Source organism: Oryctolagus cuniculus, chromosome 16 (genome assembly GCF_964237555.1).
Source record: "Oryctolagus cuniculus chromosome 16, mOryCun1.1, whole genome shotgun sequence".
Classification (NCBI taxonomy): domain Eukaryota; kingdom Metazoa; phylum Chordata; class Mammalia; order Lagomorpha; family Leporidae; genus Oryctolagus; species Oryctolagus cuniculus.
In genome coordinates this window covers 15,358,234-15,378,748 of record NC_091447.1, presented here as the reverse complement: position 1 = coordinate 15,378,748, position 20,515 = coordinate 15,358,234, and the positions used below count along the sequence as shown (strand labels likewise).

General features: G+C 47.6%; 1 protein-coding gene across 3 annotated transcripts in view; it reads left to right on the top strand.

Annotated features, from left to right (window-relative positions):
• IGF2BP3 (insulin like growth factor 2 mRNA binding protein 3) overlaps positions 1-20,515 on the top strand; it is a 135,915-nt gene that overhangs the window by 68,574 nt on the left and 46,826 nt on the right. For 2 of the 3 annotated variants that reach the window (XM_051852815.2, XM_051852814.2), the window contains exons 4-5: positions 19,929-19,980; positions 20,073-20,136. The exons of the other annotated variant lie outside the window; for it this stretch is intronic. In XM_051852815.2, coding sequence (XP_051708775.1) covers positions 19,929-19,980; positions 20,073-20,136 — 116 coding nt within the window. The remainder of the gene's footprint in view (positions 1-19,928; positions 19,981-20,072; positions 20,137-20,515) is intronic. 3 annotated transcript variants of the gene reach the window in all.

Below are 20,515 nucleotides of genomic sequence, written 5' to 3'. Positions count from 1 at the left end.
ATCCATATGGGATGCTGGTGTCTCAGGCTGTGGCTTTACTTGCTGTACCATGACACCAGCCCTCAGAGTGTGGCTTTTTGGGAAGCTTTTTCATCTTTGTAGTAGGTTATTGTTGTTGTAAAATAGTTCACTGGAATGTTGCATGTAGGGGATTTGGTGGCTAGGATAGGTCTAAGAAAATAGAATGCAAATTTGTTTTTGCAGGTTATTTTGAGTTTTATCAATACAGACAGCATTACTGAAGTGTCTTTTTAAGTAGCATTGTGTGTGTGTGTGTGTGTTGGCAAATGGAAATCTTGGGTCTTGGTGCAAACGACATTGGCCCTTCATTAGCAGGAAACAGGTGTTTGGAAAAGTTATCTTTAAGGTATTTTTATCTTCATTTGGTTACTTGTTGAATGCTTCACAAAGTTCAACCGCTTTTGGTTAGGCTTTCTAATAATGGTTTATCTTGCAAGTCAGGTTTCTATTATAGGGAACACCTGGTTTCTTTTCAAATAGGAAACCTCAGATAATAGTGTTGAAGTGAGTCACAAAGAAGCTGGTGGCAGCGAGAGAGGCCCCGCCCCCTTGGTTCCAAGGGCTAAGGCTAAACCCTCCTGAGTTCGTGCCGCCTGGGCTCTCCCTGCTCAGCCCTGCTGATGCCCGCCAGCTCTGAGCATGCCTTGTGCACTTCCCACATTCCAGCATTGTTGAACACTGCTTGAACTTCCCCAGCTGAACAAATATTTCTGATTTCAAATAATCTACATGATTTCCTGTAAAAGACATGACTTCATCCTGTTAGTTTCTTTCTTGATTAAGTAAACGTGGGCAAGTCTTTGACCAGTCCCAGCTTTGTTTCTGTGTGATGGGAATTTTATTCTGACTTGCTCTGTTACGAACGTCTGCTTACACAGAGGACCACTGCTGCTTCTCCCTGCTGGTTTCAGCTTGGGTTGGTGCTGTCTGCGGCTGAGTTTAAGGGTTACCACTGCTGCACTGTATAGAGTATCATTCTTATTCCTCCATATATATTTTCTCATAGATACTTAAGACTCTTGTGCCCATTGTAACTTCCCCCTTTTGGAAATAGTTATTTAGGTGGGAAAGTTTTTCTGTAGTAGAAAGACCTTGATGCACAAACTAGATTGATGGTTCTCTTTCTCTCCTTTTTTTTTTTTAATTAAAGATTTATTTATTTGAAAGGCAGAGTTACAGAGAGGCAGAGTCAGAGAGAGAGGTCTTATATCCACTGGTTCATTTCCCATATGGCTGCAACAGGCAGAGCTGTGCCAATCCAAAGCCAGGAGCTTCTTCCTGGACTCTCATGTGGGTGCAAGGGCCCAAGCACTTGGGCCATCTTCCACTGCTTTCCCAGGAGTATGAGTCAGGAGCTGGACTGGAAGTAGAGCAGCTGGGACTCAAGCTGGAATTCTTAGGGCATGCAGGTGGCACAGGCTTAACCCGTTCCATCACGTCAGCTGCTGTTCTCTACCTTTAGAATTCCGTGAATCTAATTTTTTTTCTTAAAACATCAACTCATACATATATCTGAAAAATGATGGTATACGCTTGTGTAGGACTTATCGTGATGACTCTGTGGCCTGTCGAGCGTCCCATCTATTGGTGAGGGTCGCTGGTGAGAATCCATGGGGCTTGTATCACCCTGCTGAGCCTGGCTGCAACCTCAGAATCCCCCTCAACAGAGAGGCAGTGTCCCCTGTTTGCAGCTGGCACGCAAAATGGCCACGGGTGCCGGCCTCCCTGGGCCGCAGGATTCCTCAGAGCCTGAACCTCTGCTGAGTGCTGCTCCTTTGGGAATGGCTGTGGCCCCTGTTGCATCCAGAAGTCCTTGTCCCATGTGAAGAGAGCACATTGAGACCTGGGGCACGCTCCCCAGATGGCTCCTCCAGCCATCCTGCTCTGCCCACCGAGCGTGGTTTCTGAGCCTGAGAGCCGAGTCCAGTACTGGACATGGTCTTCTCGTGGATTTCAACTGCGCCTGCTAGAATATGGGGCCTTAACTCTGCCCAACAGTTTTTCAACGAATGGAAGGTTACATGCCTGCCATGCCCTTGGACTTGAGAATTTGATGGATGACAGTTGAGGGTAAGGTTCAGTCAATGCGTGTGTCAGAGAATGCCTGAGTTATATGTTAAAACATGTATGTGTGTGGCGGGGAAGCTTTTGAGAGCAAGGTGCGACTTCTTAGCTGGGTTGGCTGGCGCTAATGGGAACTGGTCAGAGTGACCAGGTGTGAGGCCAGGGTGCGGGTTGTCCTACAGGGCAGGGGCTGTTCTGGAAGGTCACTCCATGGGAGGGTGATGTCACGTTCTTGGTCACACAGGCTGAGGGATGACCCTGCTGAGTGCCACCGAGGACATCATCACTGTCAGCTCCTAAGGAATTGACCAGTGAGCTTCCTGCAGCAGTCAGGAGTTAGGTGTTGCTCTCGGGTCTTCCTTGATGCAATGCACCTGAGTGTTTGCAAATCAGGAAGCAAAGAAACCAGCATGTAAATGACACTAACCAAGAGTTTGATTTTTGGCTGGCACCGCAGCTCACTAGGCTAATCCTCTGCCTGCGGCGCCGGCACACCGAGTTCTAGTCCCGGTCGGGGCACCGGATTCTGTCCCAGTTGCCCCTCTTCCAGGCCAGCTCTCTGCTGTGGCCAGGGAGTGCAGTGGAGGATGGCGCAAGTCCTTGGGCCCTGCACCCCATGGGAGACCAGGAGAAGCACCTGGCTTCGGATCAGCGTGATGCGCCGGCCACGGCGGCCATTGGAGGGTGAACCAACGGCAAAAGGAAGACCTTTCTCTCTGTCTCTCTCTCTCACTGTCCACTCTGCCTGTCAAAAAATAATAATAATAATAATAAAATTTAAAAAAAGAGTTTGATTTTTATAAAGTATGTGTGTATTATAGAAAGTGAAAACACGATTTATGTCAGCATGGGAATCTAGCAGCGTATGCATGCTAATCCTCACTGTGCTTGTCCATCGGGATTTGTTTTGTATGTAAATAATTAATATCAAGGACTTGGTTGTCAAAATAGTCAACGGACTTGGTGTTTCACCATGTGGCTTTGCTTAGGTATTTGTATTGTGTGGAAGATTACTTTAAGGGGTTTCAAGATGTTTTTTAAATGATTCACTTATTTATTTGAGAGGCAGAGTTAGAGAGAAAGAGAGGTCATCCATCTGCTGGTTCACTCCCCAAATGGCCATAATGGCTGGAGCTGGGCCCATTCGAAACCAGGAGCCAGGAGCTTCTTCCAGGTCTCCCATGCAGGTGCAGGGGCCCAAGGACCTGGGCCATCTTCTACTGCTTTCCCAGGCCACAGCAGAGAGCTGGATTGGAAATGTCGTAGCCGGGACATAAACCGGTGGAATGCCAGTACTGCAGATGGGTTAACCTGTGCCACAGCACCGGCCCCATCAAGATCTTGATCTTTATGCTTGTCTAGGTGTTTCTGATGGGCAAGATGAGTTTTGCTGCACCACAGAGGATAGAAGAATTGTGGAAAAGGTGCTGGTGGGAGGGCAGCTATTGCAGAGGCAGATGATGCACCAGTCGTGATGTGAGTTTGTTTAGCTCAACTTGTGGTCACGGTTGAAATTCTAACAGATAAAGTACTTGAGTTTTTGTTTATAGCAATTTTATTTCTGTCTATAAAATATAAATAGGTTTTTTTTTTTTTTTAAAGCAGCATAACTGAAAACCTGGAAAACTGTATCTTGGAAAAGATAAATCTGCTAAGATCAGATTTCATTTTATGCAGAGTCTGCACTGTTCTCTGAAAGACAGGGAAGTAGCTATTCTGGGAACCTGTTGTATTCAGAGATGATGGTGCAAATGTTACTCATTTATCCAAGGATTATTGTTCATTTTAGTTTGTAACTTCGACTTTTAAAATAATTAGCTGTTATTTTTAATGAATATAAAGACTTTTTTTTTTTAAAGATCTCTATTCATTTAAACGGCAGAGCTACATAGAAGCAGAGAGAGAGAGAGAGGTCTTCCATCCACTAGTTTACTCCCCAGGTGACTGCACAGCTAGAGCTGTGCCTACCCAAAACTGGGAGCCAGGAGCCTCCTCCAGGTCTCCCACATGGGTCCAGGGGCCTAAGGACTCGGGCCATCTTCTACTGCTTTCCCAGGCCATGGCAGAGAGCTGGATTGCAAGTGGAGCAGCTGGGACTCAAACCAGTGCCCATGTGGGATGTCAGTGCTGCAAGTGGTTGTTTTACCTGCTATGCCACAGCACCGGCCCCAAACCTTTTTGAAAGTTAGCTCTATTTATATACACAGTTAGAGAATATGTGGTAATTCCTTGTGCACCTGCCAGCCAGCTTCAGCTTTTCTCAATGTTCTGTCCTTCTTGTTGGTATGAAGAGTTTTTGAAGAGTCCTCTCCCATGAGGGATGGTGACTTCCTGAGAAGTGCATGGTGTTGGGACCTCTGCCTGCGGTCGTGGCTTCCCATATGGACACCATTTTGAGTTTCAGCTGTTCTGCTTCTGACCCAGCTCCCTACTGATAGCCTGGGATAGCAGTGGAAGACGACCCCAGTACCTGGGCCCTGTACCCAGGTGAGAGACTGAAGCTTCTGGCTTCAGCCTTGTCCAACACTAGCAGTTGCAGCCATGTGGGGAGTGAACCAGCAGATGGAAGATCTCTTCCTGTGCCTCTCCCTCTCTGTAACCCCACCTTTCAAATAAATAAGTTTTTTTTTTTTTAAATGTGGAGCTGGCACTGTGCTGCCGCACGTTAAAGCCCCGGCCTGCAGTGCCGGCATCCCTCATGGGCACTGGTTGGAGTCCTGGCAGCACCACCTCCAATCCAGCTCCCCGCTAGTGTACCTGGGAAAGCAACAGCGGATGGCGCCAGTGCTTGCGCCCCTGTGCCTGTGTGGGAGACCTGGCAGGAGCTCCTGGCTCCTGGCTTTGGATTGGCTCAGCTCCGGCCATTGTGGTTCTTTGGGAGAGTGAACCAGCGATGGAAGACTCCCCCCTGTCCCCCCTCCCCCGTTACTCTTACAAGTAAATAAATCTTAACAAAGGCACCATAGCCTATTGAACAGTGGCTGTAGAGTCACACAGAGTGGGTCTGGATCCTGATGGCTCTGTGTGTCTGCCGTGCAGCTGGGCGAGCAGCCTTTCCTTTATACCGCTCTGTTTTTGTGTCTTGAAAACAGGACTAAAAGTCTGTCTTTCAGGGGTGATAAATGGGAATGACATGTGAAAGAACACCAAGAGGGTTTGGTGGCTAATGAGCAGGTGTGGCTCTGGAGGTGGGACAGGCTCCGAGGCTGTGTGGGACCCAGACTCCGAGACTCTGGGCTAGGGCCTGTTTGAGATACACCGGTGAAGAGAAGAGTCGGATTCAGACCTGTTGAAGACAAGCCTCTGAGTCGGGTTCAGGGCACTTGCTATGGAGTTGGAGGGGCATATGTGGACTTCCTAGGGCTACTCTGGCAGATCCCCGTAACCTGGGAGGCCTTAGAACAACCGAGATCCATGCTCTCCCTGTCGTGGAGACCGGAAGTCTGAAATTACGGCGCTGGCAAGCCTCTCTGTGAGCTTCTGGTACTGCCGGCTGTGTGGGGTGTTTGTTGGCCTTTGTGGTCACTTTGTGTTCCAGGTATGGCTGTGTCTAGATTTCCCTCTTATGGGGACACCGGTCATTGGATTAGGGCTACATCTGCAGGTACTAGTGGACAGGAATTTGTAAGTGATGGCATTCATGCCAGTGCAGGGGGTGATCACAAAAGCGCCATTTAGAATCTGATTTTTTAACTTGCATCATTTACTTTTAATGTAGTAGATCTTTGTTGTATTTGTGACTGAAAATTAATTTTGAAACAGCTATTCCAGAGGTTAAGATGCTGTTTGACACCCATATCCTGTATCAGAGTGCCTGTTTCAAGTTCCAGCTCCTCCACTTCCAATGCTAATGCCTCCACTTCCTGCTAATGCCCCTGAGAGTCAGTGATGTTTGACTCAAGCACTTGGGTTCCTGCCACTCAGGTGGGGGACCTGGATGGAGTTCCCAGCTCCTGGATTTGGCCTGGCCCAGCCTCGGCTGTTGGGGACATAGGGGGAGTTAACCCATGGATGAAGGATATTTGTCCCTGCCTTTCAGATAAAATGGGGGAGGGGGCTTTCCATATTTGAGGAAGTTACTGGGTTATTTATCTCCCAGCCCATCTTAGAACCCGACCCTGAAGTCTGTCCTATCTACAGGGTGTAGACAGCTGACTGGTTTGGCACCTCAGGTGCAGTTTGTGAGATGTTGGCTTATTAGCAGTATGATAGGTGGGGTTGCCGTAGATAGCAAGTGTATGCATGTGCATTTTATGGGGAGCAAGTAGAAGCCATGAGAGTAAGTGGGTTCCAAACCAAGTATTTATGGGGAGTAGTGACTTGTAGTCAGGGTTCTGGAAATCTCCCTTGTTGGGTGTGTCAGTGCACACTTGGGGAAGGAGTTGCTTGAAGATTAGAAAACATTTTATTTTACAGCGCCTTTAAAAATCAGATGAGCTTGGTTCCTAAGTAGAGCCTCCAAAAGATCAGCTTTATAGGCTTGATTTCCTTAAAAGTTGGCAGTTCACTAAATTGTCTTCTGGTGAATATAACCTCTCCTTGATTATTGTCGAACCTCTGTTACTTATTAAAAACATGAAATTACGTGGGCATGCCCGCCGCTTTCTGTCCCAATTCATTGTAGTAGATGCTGTCCAGATCGGTGTTTAAATCTTTTCTGAACACTGTGTCAGGATCATGTTACAGTCCAAGGGGTAGGATCTGGGTGAAAAGCTTGCTCAATAGAATTTTCAACTCAAAGCTGTACTCACAGGCTTCACTAAACAGTAGAGAAAACATAGTAAAACGTGGCTGGGCTGTATGTGCAGCCTTTATCTCTTAATTACACATTATCAGAGATTGAGAACAATGGTGGGTGTGGGAAACTCTGCCTCACTTCCAGAACCTTCTTTCCCACTGATCCAAGGACATTGGCAGGGGCTACTTTTGAGGACTAAATTTTTTTGGAATTACATGTTGATCATTGGAGACAGATACCAGCAGAGAGAGGGATTCCACTTGCCTTTTGTCCCTTGTCCGCTCCTGTCCACCACTCTGACCTTTTTTTAGTAGTGTTACCCTTGGGGGTGGTATGAGAAGCATCTTTCCTAACTCTGCCACCCCAAATAACCCATGCATTTGGCTCTGCCCAGTGTTCAGTTGTGTTTTTCCAGTACTCTCCAGGGAGGGCCTTAAGAATAGGAGAGGAGAAATGTCTGTTTCGTTGGCATTCCTTATTTATGAAAACAATTTAAAGGCCAATATAATCCAGGTTTGATGTTTGTTTTCATTTTTTTCCCTTGATAGTAAAATTATATGTTCATGGTAGAAAGTTTGGAAACTGACAAGGAAAATGTTTCTCCCAATGGCAATATTGTTATGTGACTCATAGCTAAATGTGTTTTTTCAACCTAGTTGGGTCATGTTGTATATATAATTTTATATCCTATGTTCTAATCATTTTTCTATTTTTAAAATTGAACTATAATTCACATACCATAAAATCCACCCATTTGAAGCGTGATTTAGTAGCTTTTGGTATATTTACAGGGTTAGGAACCGTCACTGCCAGTTCCAGGATATTTTCCTTACTCCTGCCTTTCACAGTCACCTGCCTTCTCCTCTTGCAGCCTCCTCTTAGACCCTGGAAACCCTGAATGCACTTTTGTCCCTGTAGATTTTGCCGCCTTTTCAGACGTGGAATCCTATGATACGTGGCCCTGGGTGTCTGCCTCCTCTCACTCAGCACAGTACCTCCAACGCAGACAAACTGCAGTGCTTGCTGCATCCTTCTCTCTGCTCAGCAACACTCCATTGCACACTGTTGGTTCCTTTATCAGTAGGTGGGCATCTGGCTTGTTTTCAGGCTGCTATGAATACATGTTTTTGTGATTTTTTTTTTTTTCAGCCCTTTTGGGTTATTCCTAGGAGTGAAATTGCTGGGTCATGTGGTAACTTTTTTTTTTTTTTTTAAGATTATATTTACTTATTTGAGAAGCAGGTTTACATTCAGAGAGGGAGAGAAAGGTCTCCATCTCTTAGTTCACTCCTCAAATGGCTGCAACTGCTGGAGCTGCGCCGTTCTAAAGCCAGGAGCCAGGAGCTTCTTCCTGGTCTCCCATGTAGGTGCAGGGGCCCAAGGACTTGGGCCATCTTCTGCTTTCCCGGGCCATAGCAGAGAGCTGGATTGGAAGTAGAGCAGCTGGGACTCGAACTGGCGCCCATATGGGATGCCAGCCCTGCAGGTGGCAGCTTTACCCACTATACCACAGCACGGTCCCCATTATTCTGTTTTATGTGTCCTTTTTAATCTGTGTAACTATTCCTCATGGTCATCTGTGTAAGTTACTTTGAGTTTCAGTCTAAAAACTTACAGAGCCATGAATATGTCTGTGCATAAATACTTTTAAATGTATTTCAGATGTAGAGAGACAGGTGAGCAGAGAGAGCACTCCTCGTCTGTTGGTTCATTCCCCAAATGCCTGCAGTGGTCCCTGGCTGGGGCCAAAGCCAGGAGTTGGGAACTCAGTCCAAGTCTCTTGGGCAGGGACCCAAATCCTTGAGTCAGCGCCTGCTGCTTCCCCGGCTGTGCATCAGCTTGGAACTGGAATTGGGAGCGGGACTGGGACTCGAACCCACATACGTGGACATGCGATACTGGCACCTCAGCCCGTGTCTTGACTGTCGTGCCACATACCTCACCCTCTTTTATTTTTTTCCTTTCACAAAACCTTTTTATTAAAATGTTTAGGGTATAGACTGATTTTCTTTTTTAAATGACCATTTTGCTTTTCCCATCCCCTTTTCCCTAACCCTGAAGCAGTCAGACTTCTCTTGTCTGCACAGCAAAGTACAGGTCACCTTTACCCAAAGGACTCAGAAGTTCACTCTGTTAGCTAGCTGTGTTCACTGGAGGTCTATTGATTTCTGTAGTGATGAAACAGAAATGAAATTGAGTCAAAGGTCTGGAATGCAGCAAGTTCCTTCTCTGTTTCTCAGATTGCTTTCTAGAAACACTGTCTCCAGTAACACTCCTACCCGCCAAGTCCAAGGCTTCTTTCAAGCCCCCCCCACCCCCCACCCTTCAGTATTGCATTTTGGCATTAGCAGTTCTTAGCTGTGATTCATTTTGGCCTTTTGATGTCTTTTGCCCCTTTGCAATTGGAGTGATTTGTGTTTTTCCAAACTATTTCTGCGCTTTAAAGTTAGTTTAACCAAATTTAGTATTTTCATAGTGGTTTTTATTGTTGTTTTTATTTGAGAGGCAAAGAGATGGACAAAGCCCTCTGTCCCGGGATGCAGGTCTCTCAACCTGCAGGCTAAATGTCTCTTCGTCACAGTCTAGTGTTCTTACCTGTACCTGTTGGGTGCAGATGATGATAATAGTTCTGAGTTTTCTCTTTTCCCTCTGTTTTCTCTGTTCCCAGTATTACAAGATCCTGTGCAGTAAGAATAACTAATGTATATCTGGAAGACTAGATCCTGTAAGAAACATTCTTTTATTTATTTCATATTATTCATTTGAAAAGAAGAGTGACAGAAAAAAAATGCACTCCCCAGATGGCTGCAAAAGCCCTGTGTGGGCAGGCTGAAGCTGGGAGCCTCCGTGTGAACCTCTCACATGAGTGACAGGAGCCCAAGCACTTGGACCTTATTCACTGCTTCCCAGGTGTGTTAGCAGGGAAACTGAATTGGAAGCTTGCAGTAGCTAGGACTTGAGCTAGCACTTGTTAGGGATATTGAGTCTTTTCCTTTTCCTTTTCTTCCTTCCTCCCTCCCTCATCTTTCTTTCAAGGCTGAGTACCAGAGAGAGGGAGGGAGTCGATCTTTCATCCACTGGTTCATTCCTCTGATGGCCACAATAGCTGGGCCTGGGTAGGCCGAAGTCAGGAGCCAGGAGCTTCCTCTGGGTCTCTCAGCACCTGGGCTACCCCTGGTTGCACATTAGCAGGGAGCTGGAATGGAAGCAGAGCAGCTGAGTCTTGAACCAGTGCCCCAAAGGGATGCCAGCATTGCAGGCTGCTGCACCACAGCACCGGCCCCATCTTGAGTCTTAGCCAGAAGGAGGGGGAAACCTTGGAGTTTATGGTAGGGCGTGGCCTGATCCATCCTGCTCTGCACTGCTCATTAAGAGCCTGGAGGCAGCCTTGTGTGCCGCGTCCTCCTCCACAGTGACTGCCGAGGTCAGCGTGAGCAGATGGGGACTCTTGAACTCGCAGTTGACGTGAGGTTTTGGAATCCCCAAGCATCTCCTCCTCCTCAGGGCTGCTCTGACACTTGGGGCAGGAGGGTGGCTGAGCTTCCCCGCCCCAGGTTTTTTCAGTCCCAGGGGCGATGGACTGCATGGTTTGTGGGATCTGCAGCCAGGGCTGTGTGTCCCAGTCCCCTTCAGCCTGGTGCACAGGGGGCTGTATGAATGCTGTCTGAGTTATGATGGTCCTGTGTTAGAGAAATCTGCGATAAGGTGGGTGTTAATGTTATTTTGCCTATAAATTTTGAGCTAATATTTACTGGACAGTTGGGCCCTGTGATGTAGAGTTGTTAATCTAGCTAATCCATGCATGGGTAGATGTAAAACAACACAGTTGGGGATGATTTCACCCACATCTGACAGTAGTTCTTGCTCCTGTAGAATGTACTGGGCTGTATTTGAAGGAAGCTTTCTTCATTGCTACATCCCTAGCTCCACACAGAGGTTCCAGAGGGACTCTTCATCTCGTTAAATGCAGAGTAGTCAAAATGACCCCTGTCACCTGCCCCACACCCTCCTCTGCACTGTCTGGGACTGGCTTCCATACTTGAATTTGCTAGCATTTGGGCAAGGTGTTTGTTGGGAAAAGACGTGAAGTTTTCTGCTTTGTAATGTTTGTGCCTTCCACTTCCCACAGTTTTTAAAATGAATTTATAAAACATACTAATTTTTTATATTACTGTGGCCTTTGGTTCATATGGTTTACTAACTTGTAGGAACAAATGCTGGGTAAAGTTTTTACTTAATATTTTTTGTGTGTGCATATATATATGTGTGTGTGTGTATTTTAATGACTGTGAATTTTTTTTTTTAATTATTTGAAAGGCAGAATTACAGAGAGGGAGAGACAGGGCAGGGTGCTGGGGGTATCTTCCATCTGCTGGTTCAGTCCCCAAATGGCTGCAATGGCCAGGGCTGGGCCAGGCTGAGACCAAAAGCTTCATCTGGGTCTTCCACATGGGTGCAGCGGCCCAAGCACTTGGGCTGTCCTCTGCTGCTGTCTCAGGTGCATTAGCAGGGAGCTGGATCAGAAGTGGAGCAGCCAGGACTGGAATGAGCGCCCATATGGGATGCTAGCATTGTAGGCAGCAGCTTTACCTTCTGTATCAAAATGCCAGCCTCCTATCACCCCACTTGCAACTTTTTAAAGTTTTTTTTTTTTTTGAGAGACAGAGATGTATGTGAGACACAAAGGGAGAGCTCTGATCCACTGGCTCACTCCCTAAAAACCCACCATGGCCTGGTCAGGGCCAGAGCCAGGAGATCAACCTAGGTCTGCCATGCGGGTGGCAGGAACCCAGTCACTTGAGCCATCGATGCTGCCTCCCAGGGTCTGCATCAGCAGGAAGCTGGGGTCAGGAGCTGCAGCAGAGTATTGCAGGCAAGTATTCTGATGGCCCAGCACTGTGGCATATTGGGTGAAGCCGCTGCTTGCAACACCAGCATCTTATATGAGCGCAGGTTGGAGCCCCGACTGCTTCACTTCCGATCCAACTCCTTGCTAATGTGCCCAGGGAAAGCAGCAGAAGATGATTAAAGTATTAGGCCCCTGCCACCCACATGGGAGAACTGGATGAATAAAGTAAATTAAAAAAAAAAAAAAGTGCTCTGAGGTGGGCATCTTAGCTGCTAGGCCAGACCCCCATCCCAGCTTCTTTGTAACCCTTGGTCTTGTACTCTGCCTCCCGAGCTCTGAGCTTTGGGTTCTAAGGTCAGACACTGTCCTTTCCCTCATGGAGTTTAGAGGCTGTGGTAGCTCCGTTTGTAGAGCTACCTTGAAGAGTTTCCCATTTCCAGGGGTCTTTCAGAATAGAAGTTGATGTGTCGTGTAACGGCCCCATCATCTGAAACACATAAGGCAGGGTAACCCATAGGCAAATGAGGAAGACTTGGAGCCCAAGAGCGTGGAAGCCAGCCTAAGGAGTGAGCTTCTGAGATGCACCTGACAGTGCATCCCCGCACTGGTCTATGGGAGAATCCAGATGAGCTGAGAGCTTGTAAAGTGACCTTGTTTTCATTTCCAGGACCAGGTGTCAGGGCAGCAGGCACTTGATACAGACTTGAGGGTGTGACTGGAGCACAGGTGTGGGGAAGTGTCTTGAGTTGCATGGAGGAGGTCACCAGTGCCGGGTCGCTGCTGGCTTCTGCGCGTGTTGAAGTTGGGACAACTTGCATGACAGTCTGAAGCTGCAGGGGCAGTTGGGTGTTGGGCTGCAGGCAGCGTGCAAAGCAGACTCCAGTGGAGAGTGTAGGGAAGAAATCAGCAGAAAGTTCATCTGCAGAGCCTATGTTGCATCGGCCATAGTGGTGTCGGTGAGGTAGAGCTAGCTCAGCGAGGGAGCTGGCAGAGGCACAGGTCGTCTTCTGCCATCTCTACTGCAGTGATTATCCATGTACAGGTGAGCGGGGCTCCCAGACTGAAGAGGCACGGAGACACTGCCTTCTCTTGATGATGAGTGATGGTTTTAGGAGGGTCTGCATAATGCCAAAATTGATCAAATTTTGTGCAGTTTATTGTATATCAGCATATTTGAATGTTTTTATAAAAGATGGTCATTAGGGACCAGCGCTGTGGTGTAGTAGTTGAGCGTCTGCCTGCAGTGCCGGCATCCCATATGGGCACTGGTTCAAGTCCCAGCTGCCCCCCTTCTAATCCAGCTCTCTGCTGTGGCCTGGGAAAGCAGCAGAAGATGGCTCAAGTGCTTGGGCCCTTGCACCCACATAGGGAGACCTGGAAGAAGCCCCTGGCTTTGGATCAGCCCAGCTGTGGCCATTTGGGGAGTGAACCAGCAGATGAATTTCTCTCTCTGTAGCGCTACTTCACAAATAAGTAATTTTAAAAAAGTTTGTTACCAAGAAAAAAAGCTGATCATTATTAATGCAGTTCTTAGTTTTTTTTTTTACACAGCTGTATTGATAAAAATTCACATACCATCCAACCCACTATTTACAGTGTACAATTTGGTGATTTTTAGTATGTTAACAAGTAGGTACAACCATTGTCCAGAGTTTTGAAATACTTTCATTAGCTTAAACAGAACAATTTAGAAATGGGTGTTTGTCAAAGTGATTAAGGCAATTTTTGGGATGCCCACATCCCTTAGCAGAGTACCTGGGTTCAAGTCCCAGCTCTGTTCCCACTCCTAGCTTCCTACTAATGCACACCCTGGGAGGCAGCAGGGAATGGCTCAAGTAGTAAGGTCCCTTCCACCTATGTGGGAGACATGGGCTGAGTTCTGGGCTGCTGGCTTCAGCTCTGGTCCACTCCCAGTTGTTGGGACATTTGAGTGAGCCAACGGTTGGGGGAGTGCTGTCTCTGTCTCTGTCTCCCCTCCTTGCCCCTGCCTTTCAAATAAAATTAAGAAAACAGAAATGTTTAGTTATTGACTTCAAGTATTAATCCACTTTCTGTCACTGTGGAATCTGCTATTCTGGACATTCTATGTGAATGGAAGCATTTGTGTTCCTTTGTGACCAGCTTCTTCCACCTGGCCTGTTAGTGTCCAGGGTCATCTGTGTTGTAGCTTATACTGCAACTTCCTTTTTGTGGCTGAATAACTTCCCGCTGTAGGAATTTACCCACCAGCAGCTGATGGATATTGGGTTGTCCACTTGGGCTGTTAGGAATGATCTTACAATCTTTTCATTTATTGTGTGATTCTTTGTTTCTGCATTTGCATTAAGTTTTAAAAGGGTGAACATTTGAGGATTTGAGCTCCCAAATACATAAAAGCGGGATTCTACCAAGACCTTTCCTCCATGGCTTCAGTTTGGTTTGGTACCTGCTCTCCCTTGTGGTTTTCTCCAAACACAGAGAAAAGTTATTCCAGCTTGAGTAAAGTGAATTCATTCAGGGAATGGAGGTTTGGGTTAGAGAGTTGTGGAGATGCTGGGCATGTGCAGTGGAGGTGGTTTTGGGTGTGTTGCCTTTCAAACAAGACTGCTTAAAAGAACTTGTGGCCAGCATAGATAAACGAGAGCCACAATGTTCCTGGAACAGAGAGGAGACAAGAACCCCGGGCTCAGCAGCTTCCATGGCTGCTAACAGGAACGCGGCTGCATTGCTGGGTGCAGGATGAGGCACGAGCGTTAGGCTTCCGCTTGGAGAATTCCGTGGGTTGGTTGGAAGAGGAATGGCACAGTGTGGCTGTCCTGCCTGATGGGAGAAGAGCTTATTCAGACACCTGATTAAATAGATTCCAAGTACATCCAAGGGAGCGTTTGCCCTGGCTCTGTTCAGACGTTTGGGGTTGGACCCTGTTGAGATTGAGGGAGCTTCTTAGGCTCTAATGTCTTATGGCAGCCCTCCCTTTTTAACCCCTGAAACTTGGGACTCTGAGAACATCACCATCTGGGCTGGGCTCTGTCCGTGGTGTCTGTGCCGCCCCCTGGAGGTTGTGTTGCTGATTTGCTCACACCAGCTACTGAGACTGGTGCTGGACCTCTTTGTTGAAGGATTACTGGCTTTTTGTTTTTGTTTTGTTTTATAGTCAAGTTTAATTGAAGTAAAATTTGTAGGTGACAGAGTTCACCATTTTTAGTGTATTATATTACAGTTAGCTTTGTAGAGATTTTACAGACTAGATCATTGACAGTAAGTAGAATGTATTTTTAGGAATAGAATGTTTATGTAAACAATTTTCTCTTAAACATGTTAAATCCTAAACAATATTTGCAGGAAGGTTTTTTTTTTTTTTAAGATTTATTTATTTACTTGAAAGGAGTTACACACAGAGAGAAGGAGAGGCAGAGAGAGGCGGAGAGGGAGGTTTTCCATCTGCTGGTTCACTCCCCAGGTGGCCGCAACGGCTGGAGCTGCTGTGCCAATCTGAAGCTAGGTGCTAGGAGCTTCCTCCAATTCTCCCACGCATGTGCAGGGGCCCAAGGACTTAGGCCCTCTTCCACCGCATTCCCAGGCCACAGCAGAGAGCTGGATTGGAAGTGGAGCAGCCAGGACTTGAACTGGCACCCATATGGGATGCCGGCATTGCATGCGGTGGCTTTACTAGCTACACCACAGCACTGGCCCCGGGTGTGTGTGTGTGTGTGTGTGTGTGTTTTTAATAAAGAAAGATTTATCTATTTGAAAGGCAGAATAATAGGGAGGGAGGGAAGGAGGGGGATGGTTGACTCCCCAAATGGTTGCAATGGCTGGAGCTGGGCTGCTCTGAAGCCAGGAGGTTCTCTCACATGAGTGCAGAGGCCCAAGTACTTGGGTCATCTTCCACTGCCTTTTCAGCCACGTTAGCAAGGAGCTGGATCGGAAGTAGAGTAGCCAGGACTTGAACTGGTGTCCATATGGGATTCTGGTGTCGTGGGCAGCAACTTTACCCACTATGCCACAATGCCGGCATCAGGAAGATTTTTGATGTATATTTCCACAATTTAAAAATAGTTTTTTAAAAAAGATTTATTTATTTGAAAGGCAGAGTTACAGACAGGGAGGGAGAAACAGAGACCTGAGAGATTGATCCTCCCCAGATGACTGCAACAGCTGGGCCAGGCCAGGCCTCAGCCAGGAGCCTGGAACTCCACCCGGATCGCCCACATGGGTGGCAGTGGCCCAGGAACTTGGGCCACTTTCCAATGCTTTTTCAGGTGCATTAGGAGGGAGCTGGATCTGAAGTGGAACAGCTAGGACTTGAACCAGAGCTCATGGGATGCTGGTGTTGCAGGCAGTGTCTTAACCTGTTGTGCCATAATGCCAGCTCCCAAAAGAGTTATTTTCATTTATTTGAAAGGCTGAGAGAGATTTTCAAGTTATTGCTTCATTTCCCAAATGCTCAATGATGGTTGGGGCTGGAGTGAGCCAAAGCTAGGAGTCTGGAACCCAATGTGGGTGGCAGGGACCCAACACTTGAGGCATCATGGCTGCCTCCCAGGTTGTGCATAAGATGGAGTTGGAATCAAGCCAGGACTTGAGCCTAGGCACTCCGGCACTCCAATGCGGGATGCAGGTGTCCCGAGTGGTGTCTGTCTGTCTGTCTCTCTCCCTCCCCCCCCCCCCTCAAAGATTTATTTATTTGAGAGGCAGAGAGAGAGAGAGAGAGGTCTTCCATCTGCTGGTTCACTCCCCAAATGACTGCAATGGCTGGAACTGAGCCGATCCAAAGCCAGCAGCTAGGAGCTTCTTCCAGGTCTCCCACATGGGTTCAGAGGCTCAAGGACTTGGGCCACCCTATTCTGCTTTCCCAGGCCATAGCAGAGAGCTGGATCAGAAGTGGAGCAGCCAGGACTCAAAACCGGCGCCCAGGTGGGTTGCTGGCACTGTGGACGGCTTTACCCGCTGTGCCATAGCACTGACCCCCCAAGTGGCGTCTTAATTGCCATGCCAAATGATTTTCTTAAGGCTAAAAAAATTTATGATATCATTTGTGTATGTGTATGCTCTGTATAAATTTATTTTTAAAATATTTTAAAAATACGTTTATGGGGCCGGCGCCGCGGCTCAATAGGCTAATCCTCCGCCTTGCGGCGCTGGCACAGCAGGTTCTAGTCCCGGTCGGGGCGCCAGATTCTGTCCCGGTTGCCCCTCTTCCAGGCCAGCTCTCTGCTGTGGCCTGGGAGTGCAGTGGAGGATGGCCCAAATGCTTGGGCCCTGCACCCCATGGGAGACCAGGAGAAGCACCTGGCTCCTGCCATCGGATCAGCGCGGTGTGCCGGCCGTGGCGGCCATTGGAGGGTGAACCAGTGGCAAGGAAGACCTTTCTCTCTGTCTCTCTCTCTCTCACTGTCCACTCTGCCTGTCAAAAAAAAAAAAAAAAAAAAAAAAAAAGTTTATGTATCGAGACAGAAAGAGCTGCCATCATTTGGTTCACTCCCCAAATGCCCACACCATGGAGGTTGGGCTGGCGTGGAGACGTGCACTGGGGACCTCCACCCGAGCCTCCCACACGGCAGAGAGGAACCCAATTATTTGACCAGTTATTTGCCTGCAGTGTCAGGAAGCTGGGAGCCGGCCAGAACCAGAGCCAGGACCGAAACTCAGGCACGCAGGTGGGGCACGAGCATCTCAACTGCTGAGTCCCATTCTACAGATGCAGCCGAAGTCTGGGCCAGCGGAGCTTGGAGAGCGTTAGCTTCATTTGCCCTGGTTGGTTTCGTCAGCCTGGTTGATAGATCACAGGTGTTTTAAGTTTTATGATGTTGTTTAAGGTGGTATAAGCCAAACCGTGGGAACTGATGCCTTTGATGACTGAACACGCTGCTTCTAGGAGTTCGGAACGAGGTTTATTTTAAACAAGTTGGTGATGACCCCTCCTCCACCACCACCCGCTACCCCCACCTTTCAGCCATCCAAGGTTGCTGAGAAGTGGTTTTTATGTATGTCAGAGCTAAATTGTGAATGGCAGGTGGCCTTTCCCGGTGCCTTAATGACTGAAGGTGGAATGAATTGAGATACTTTGTTAGCTTTCTTCTTTCATATAAGTATTGCAGATTATTCATTTTGGTCTAAAAGACAAACAAGTTGCTTTTTTTTTCCATTTTGAGGAATGAATGCTGTGCTTTTTCTTTATTTTTTTTTATTTATATATTTACTTGTTTTGAAAGAATTAGAGAAAGGGAGGAAGAGACACAGAAAGAGATCTTTGATCCTCTGGTTCACTCTCCAAATGGCTGCAACAGTTGGGCTGGGCCAGGTTGTAGCCAGGAGCTTCATCTGGGTCTCTCACGTGGGTGCAGGGGCCCAAACACTTGGGCCATCTTCCACTGCTTTCCCAGGCCATTAGCAGGGAGCTGGGTTCAGAAGTGGAGCAGCCAGGAAACTAATAGGCACCCATATGGGGTGTGTGCGTTGCAGATGGTGGCTTTACCTGCTATACCACAATGCCGGCCCTGTATTCTCTCTCTGTTTTTTTTAAAAAGATTTATTTTATTTATTTGAAAGAGTTACAGAGAGAGGTAGAGACAGAGAGAGAGGTCTTCCATCTGCTGGTTCACTCCCCAGATGGACACAACGGCCGGAGCTGCGCTGATCCAAAGCCAGGAGCTTTTTCTGGGTCTCCCACATGGGTGCAGGGGCCCAAGGACTTGGGCCATCTTCTACTGATTTCCCAGGCCATAGCAGAGAGCTGGATGGGAAGAGGAGCAGCCAGGACTCGAACCGGCACCCTATGGGAGGCCGGCGCTTCAGGCCAGGGCTTTCACCCACTGAGCCACAGCGCCGGCCCCTGTATTTTCTCTTTGGATGGTGTTTTTGAGAGGCTTTTGGTTTTTTGACCTTTATAAAATACGTCCTTGGGCAGCACAATATGCCAGACTCCCCTGTAGAACTGGCAAGTGCTTTGACAGACAGCAGAGTGTCCTTGGAAGTGTTGGCCTCCCTTGGGAGATACTGGAATGTCGTCTTGTGCCTGTGTATTCCTGGTGCTGGGGTAGAGCAGTGACCAAACACACACACACACACACTACTGGTAGGTGAGACAAATGAGTGGAATTTATGTTGTATCATTGAAGTGCTCAGAAGCAAATAGGATAAACTTTGATTTGATGGTGCTACTGGCACATGGCACTCAGCCTACCAAGTCAAAACTCAACAGTGGAAAGGGCATTCTGTTCACAAGTAGGTACTAACCTCACTTAAAAGATACAGTTCATCCACAGACAAATCTTGCGATGGGTTTCAAACTGGACCCAGTAGACAGAAGCCTGAAAGATACTGTACAAGAGGAAGATTGCTATAGAGAGGTTGCCTAACGTCTAGGAGGAGACTGTATGAAAATTTAGTGTGTTTCTTAGAAGTTGCTGTGGCCTGGACCAGAGAATGTTTTTAAGGGACGACCCTTCAGATTTTGCAGGTCAGTTGATGAGTAAGTGGTCGCTGTGTATTTACAGGTAGTTACTTTGAGTTTTCAAGAAAAGTTTGTTGTGGTTCTTGGAAGCTAAGGACAGCTGGGCTTGGTTTATGCTGATGAGACGCACACCTGCAGGTTACGATAAATTCATCATTGCTGTCTTAATTGCCTCTCCATTGGACTAGCATGCACCCTGTAGTAATGTGACTGCGGCAAAGATGGTGAAAACAGCTTCGAGTTACACGCCTTCCAAGCCAGCCGTGGACTCTCACGCGCTCACCTGTCGTGTGCCTTTTACGCTGCGTGTTCACAACCGCGTACATTCCCCCTCCCTTCAGGCCTCCAGGTTTCCCTCCACTCAACAGCCTGCCCACAGTAGCTTGCTCTGTTGACCCATTGGCCGTGCAAGGAAGTTCTTTGCAAAGGAACATCCTACAGATAAAGCTTGGGTTTCTTCACCTGGGAGTATTGTCGCACGTCTCCAGATGAGGAGGAAGGATGCTGGTGTGGCGTCTGTATGAGAGCCGCGCTGTTTCCTCCTGCAGCCCCAGGAACCACGTGGCTGTGGCTCTGATCGCTGCTACCTCCCGGCTGACTGAGGAAAGAGATTGAAGTCTGGGGTGCAGGGAAGGGCAGGAGAGAGCAGCCCGTCCGCGCACCCTGCCGGGCGTCTCCCCTTCCTTCTGCAGCCCAGAGCCCTGGATCTTTATGGTTTTCTTTCTTTTCCTTTACAATTACTTAGTGTTAAAACATGTTCCTGCCCTTGTTCGTAACTCAGGAAACTCAAAATTTTTGCTTTTCTCTCCCCCTCCTGATAGGTGCTGGATAGTTTACTAGTCCAGTATGGAGTGGTGGAGAGCTGTGAGCAAGGTACCTGTCTTCTGAATTGCTTTCAAATTTGGGAAAGGAAGGAAGTAGCAAGTGAACTAACTTTGATTCTCTTCGTTTTTCTCTTCCTCTAGTGAACACTGACTCGGAAACTGCAGTCGTAAATGTAACCTATTCCAGTAAGGACCAAGCTAGACAGTAAGCAGCCCGAAACTTTCTATCTATGTGTAATAACTAGGCTAAGTACAGTAACTAATGTTTTTGTGGATTTCTAAATTGGAGAAGGGCTGGTGGGTGGCCAAAAGAATCCTTACTTTGCAAAGTTGGACCGTGCAGTCCCCTTGCCTTTTACGTTTGAATGTCTAGTAAGAATCTGCGTTGGCTGAAGTTGTGTTACATTTTCAGTGTATCTCAAATGCCAGCATTAGAGCAATCTCGCGTGGAGCTAAATTCTCTCCAGTTTGTGAGGAGCGCTGGGCCTAGGTGGTGTGGCCAGATTATATAAAGCCTCCCCACCCCATATGACACGTACATTATTGCTGGTTTGCCCAAAGCTGGTAAGTTGATCATGTGTTAA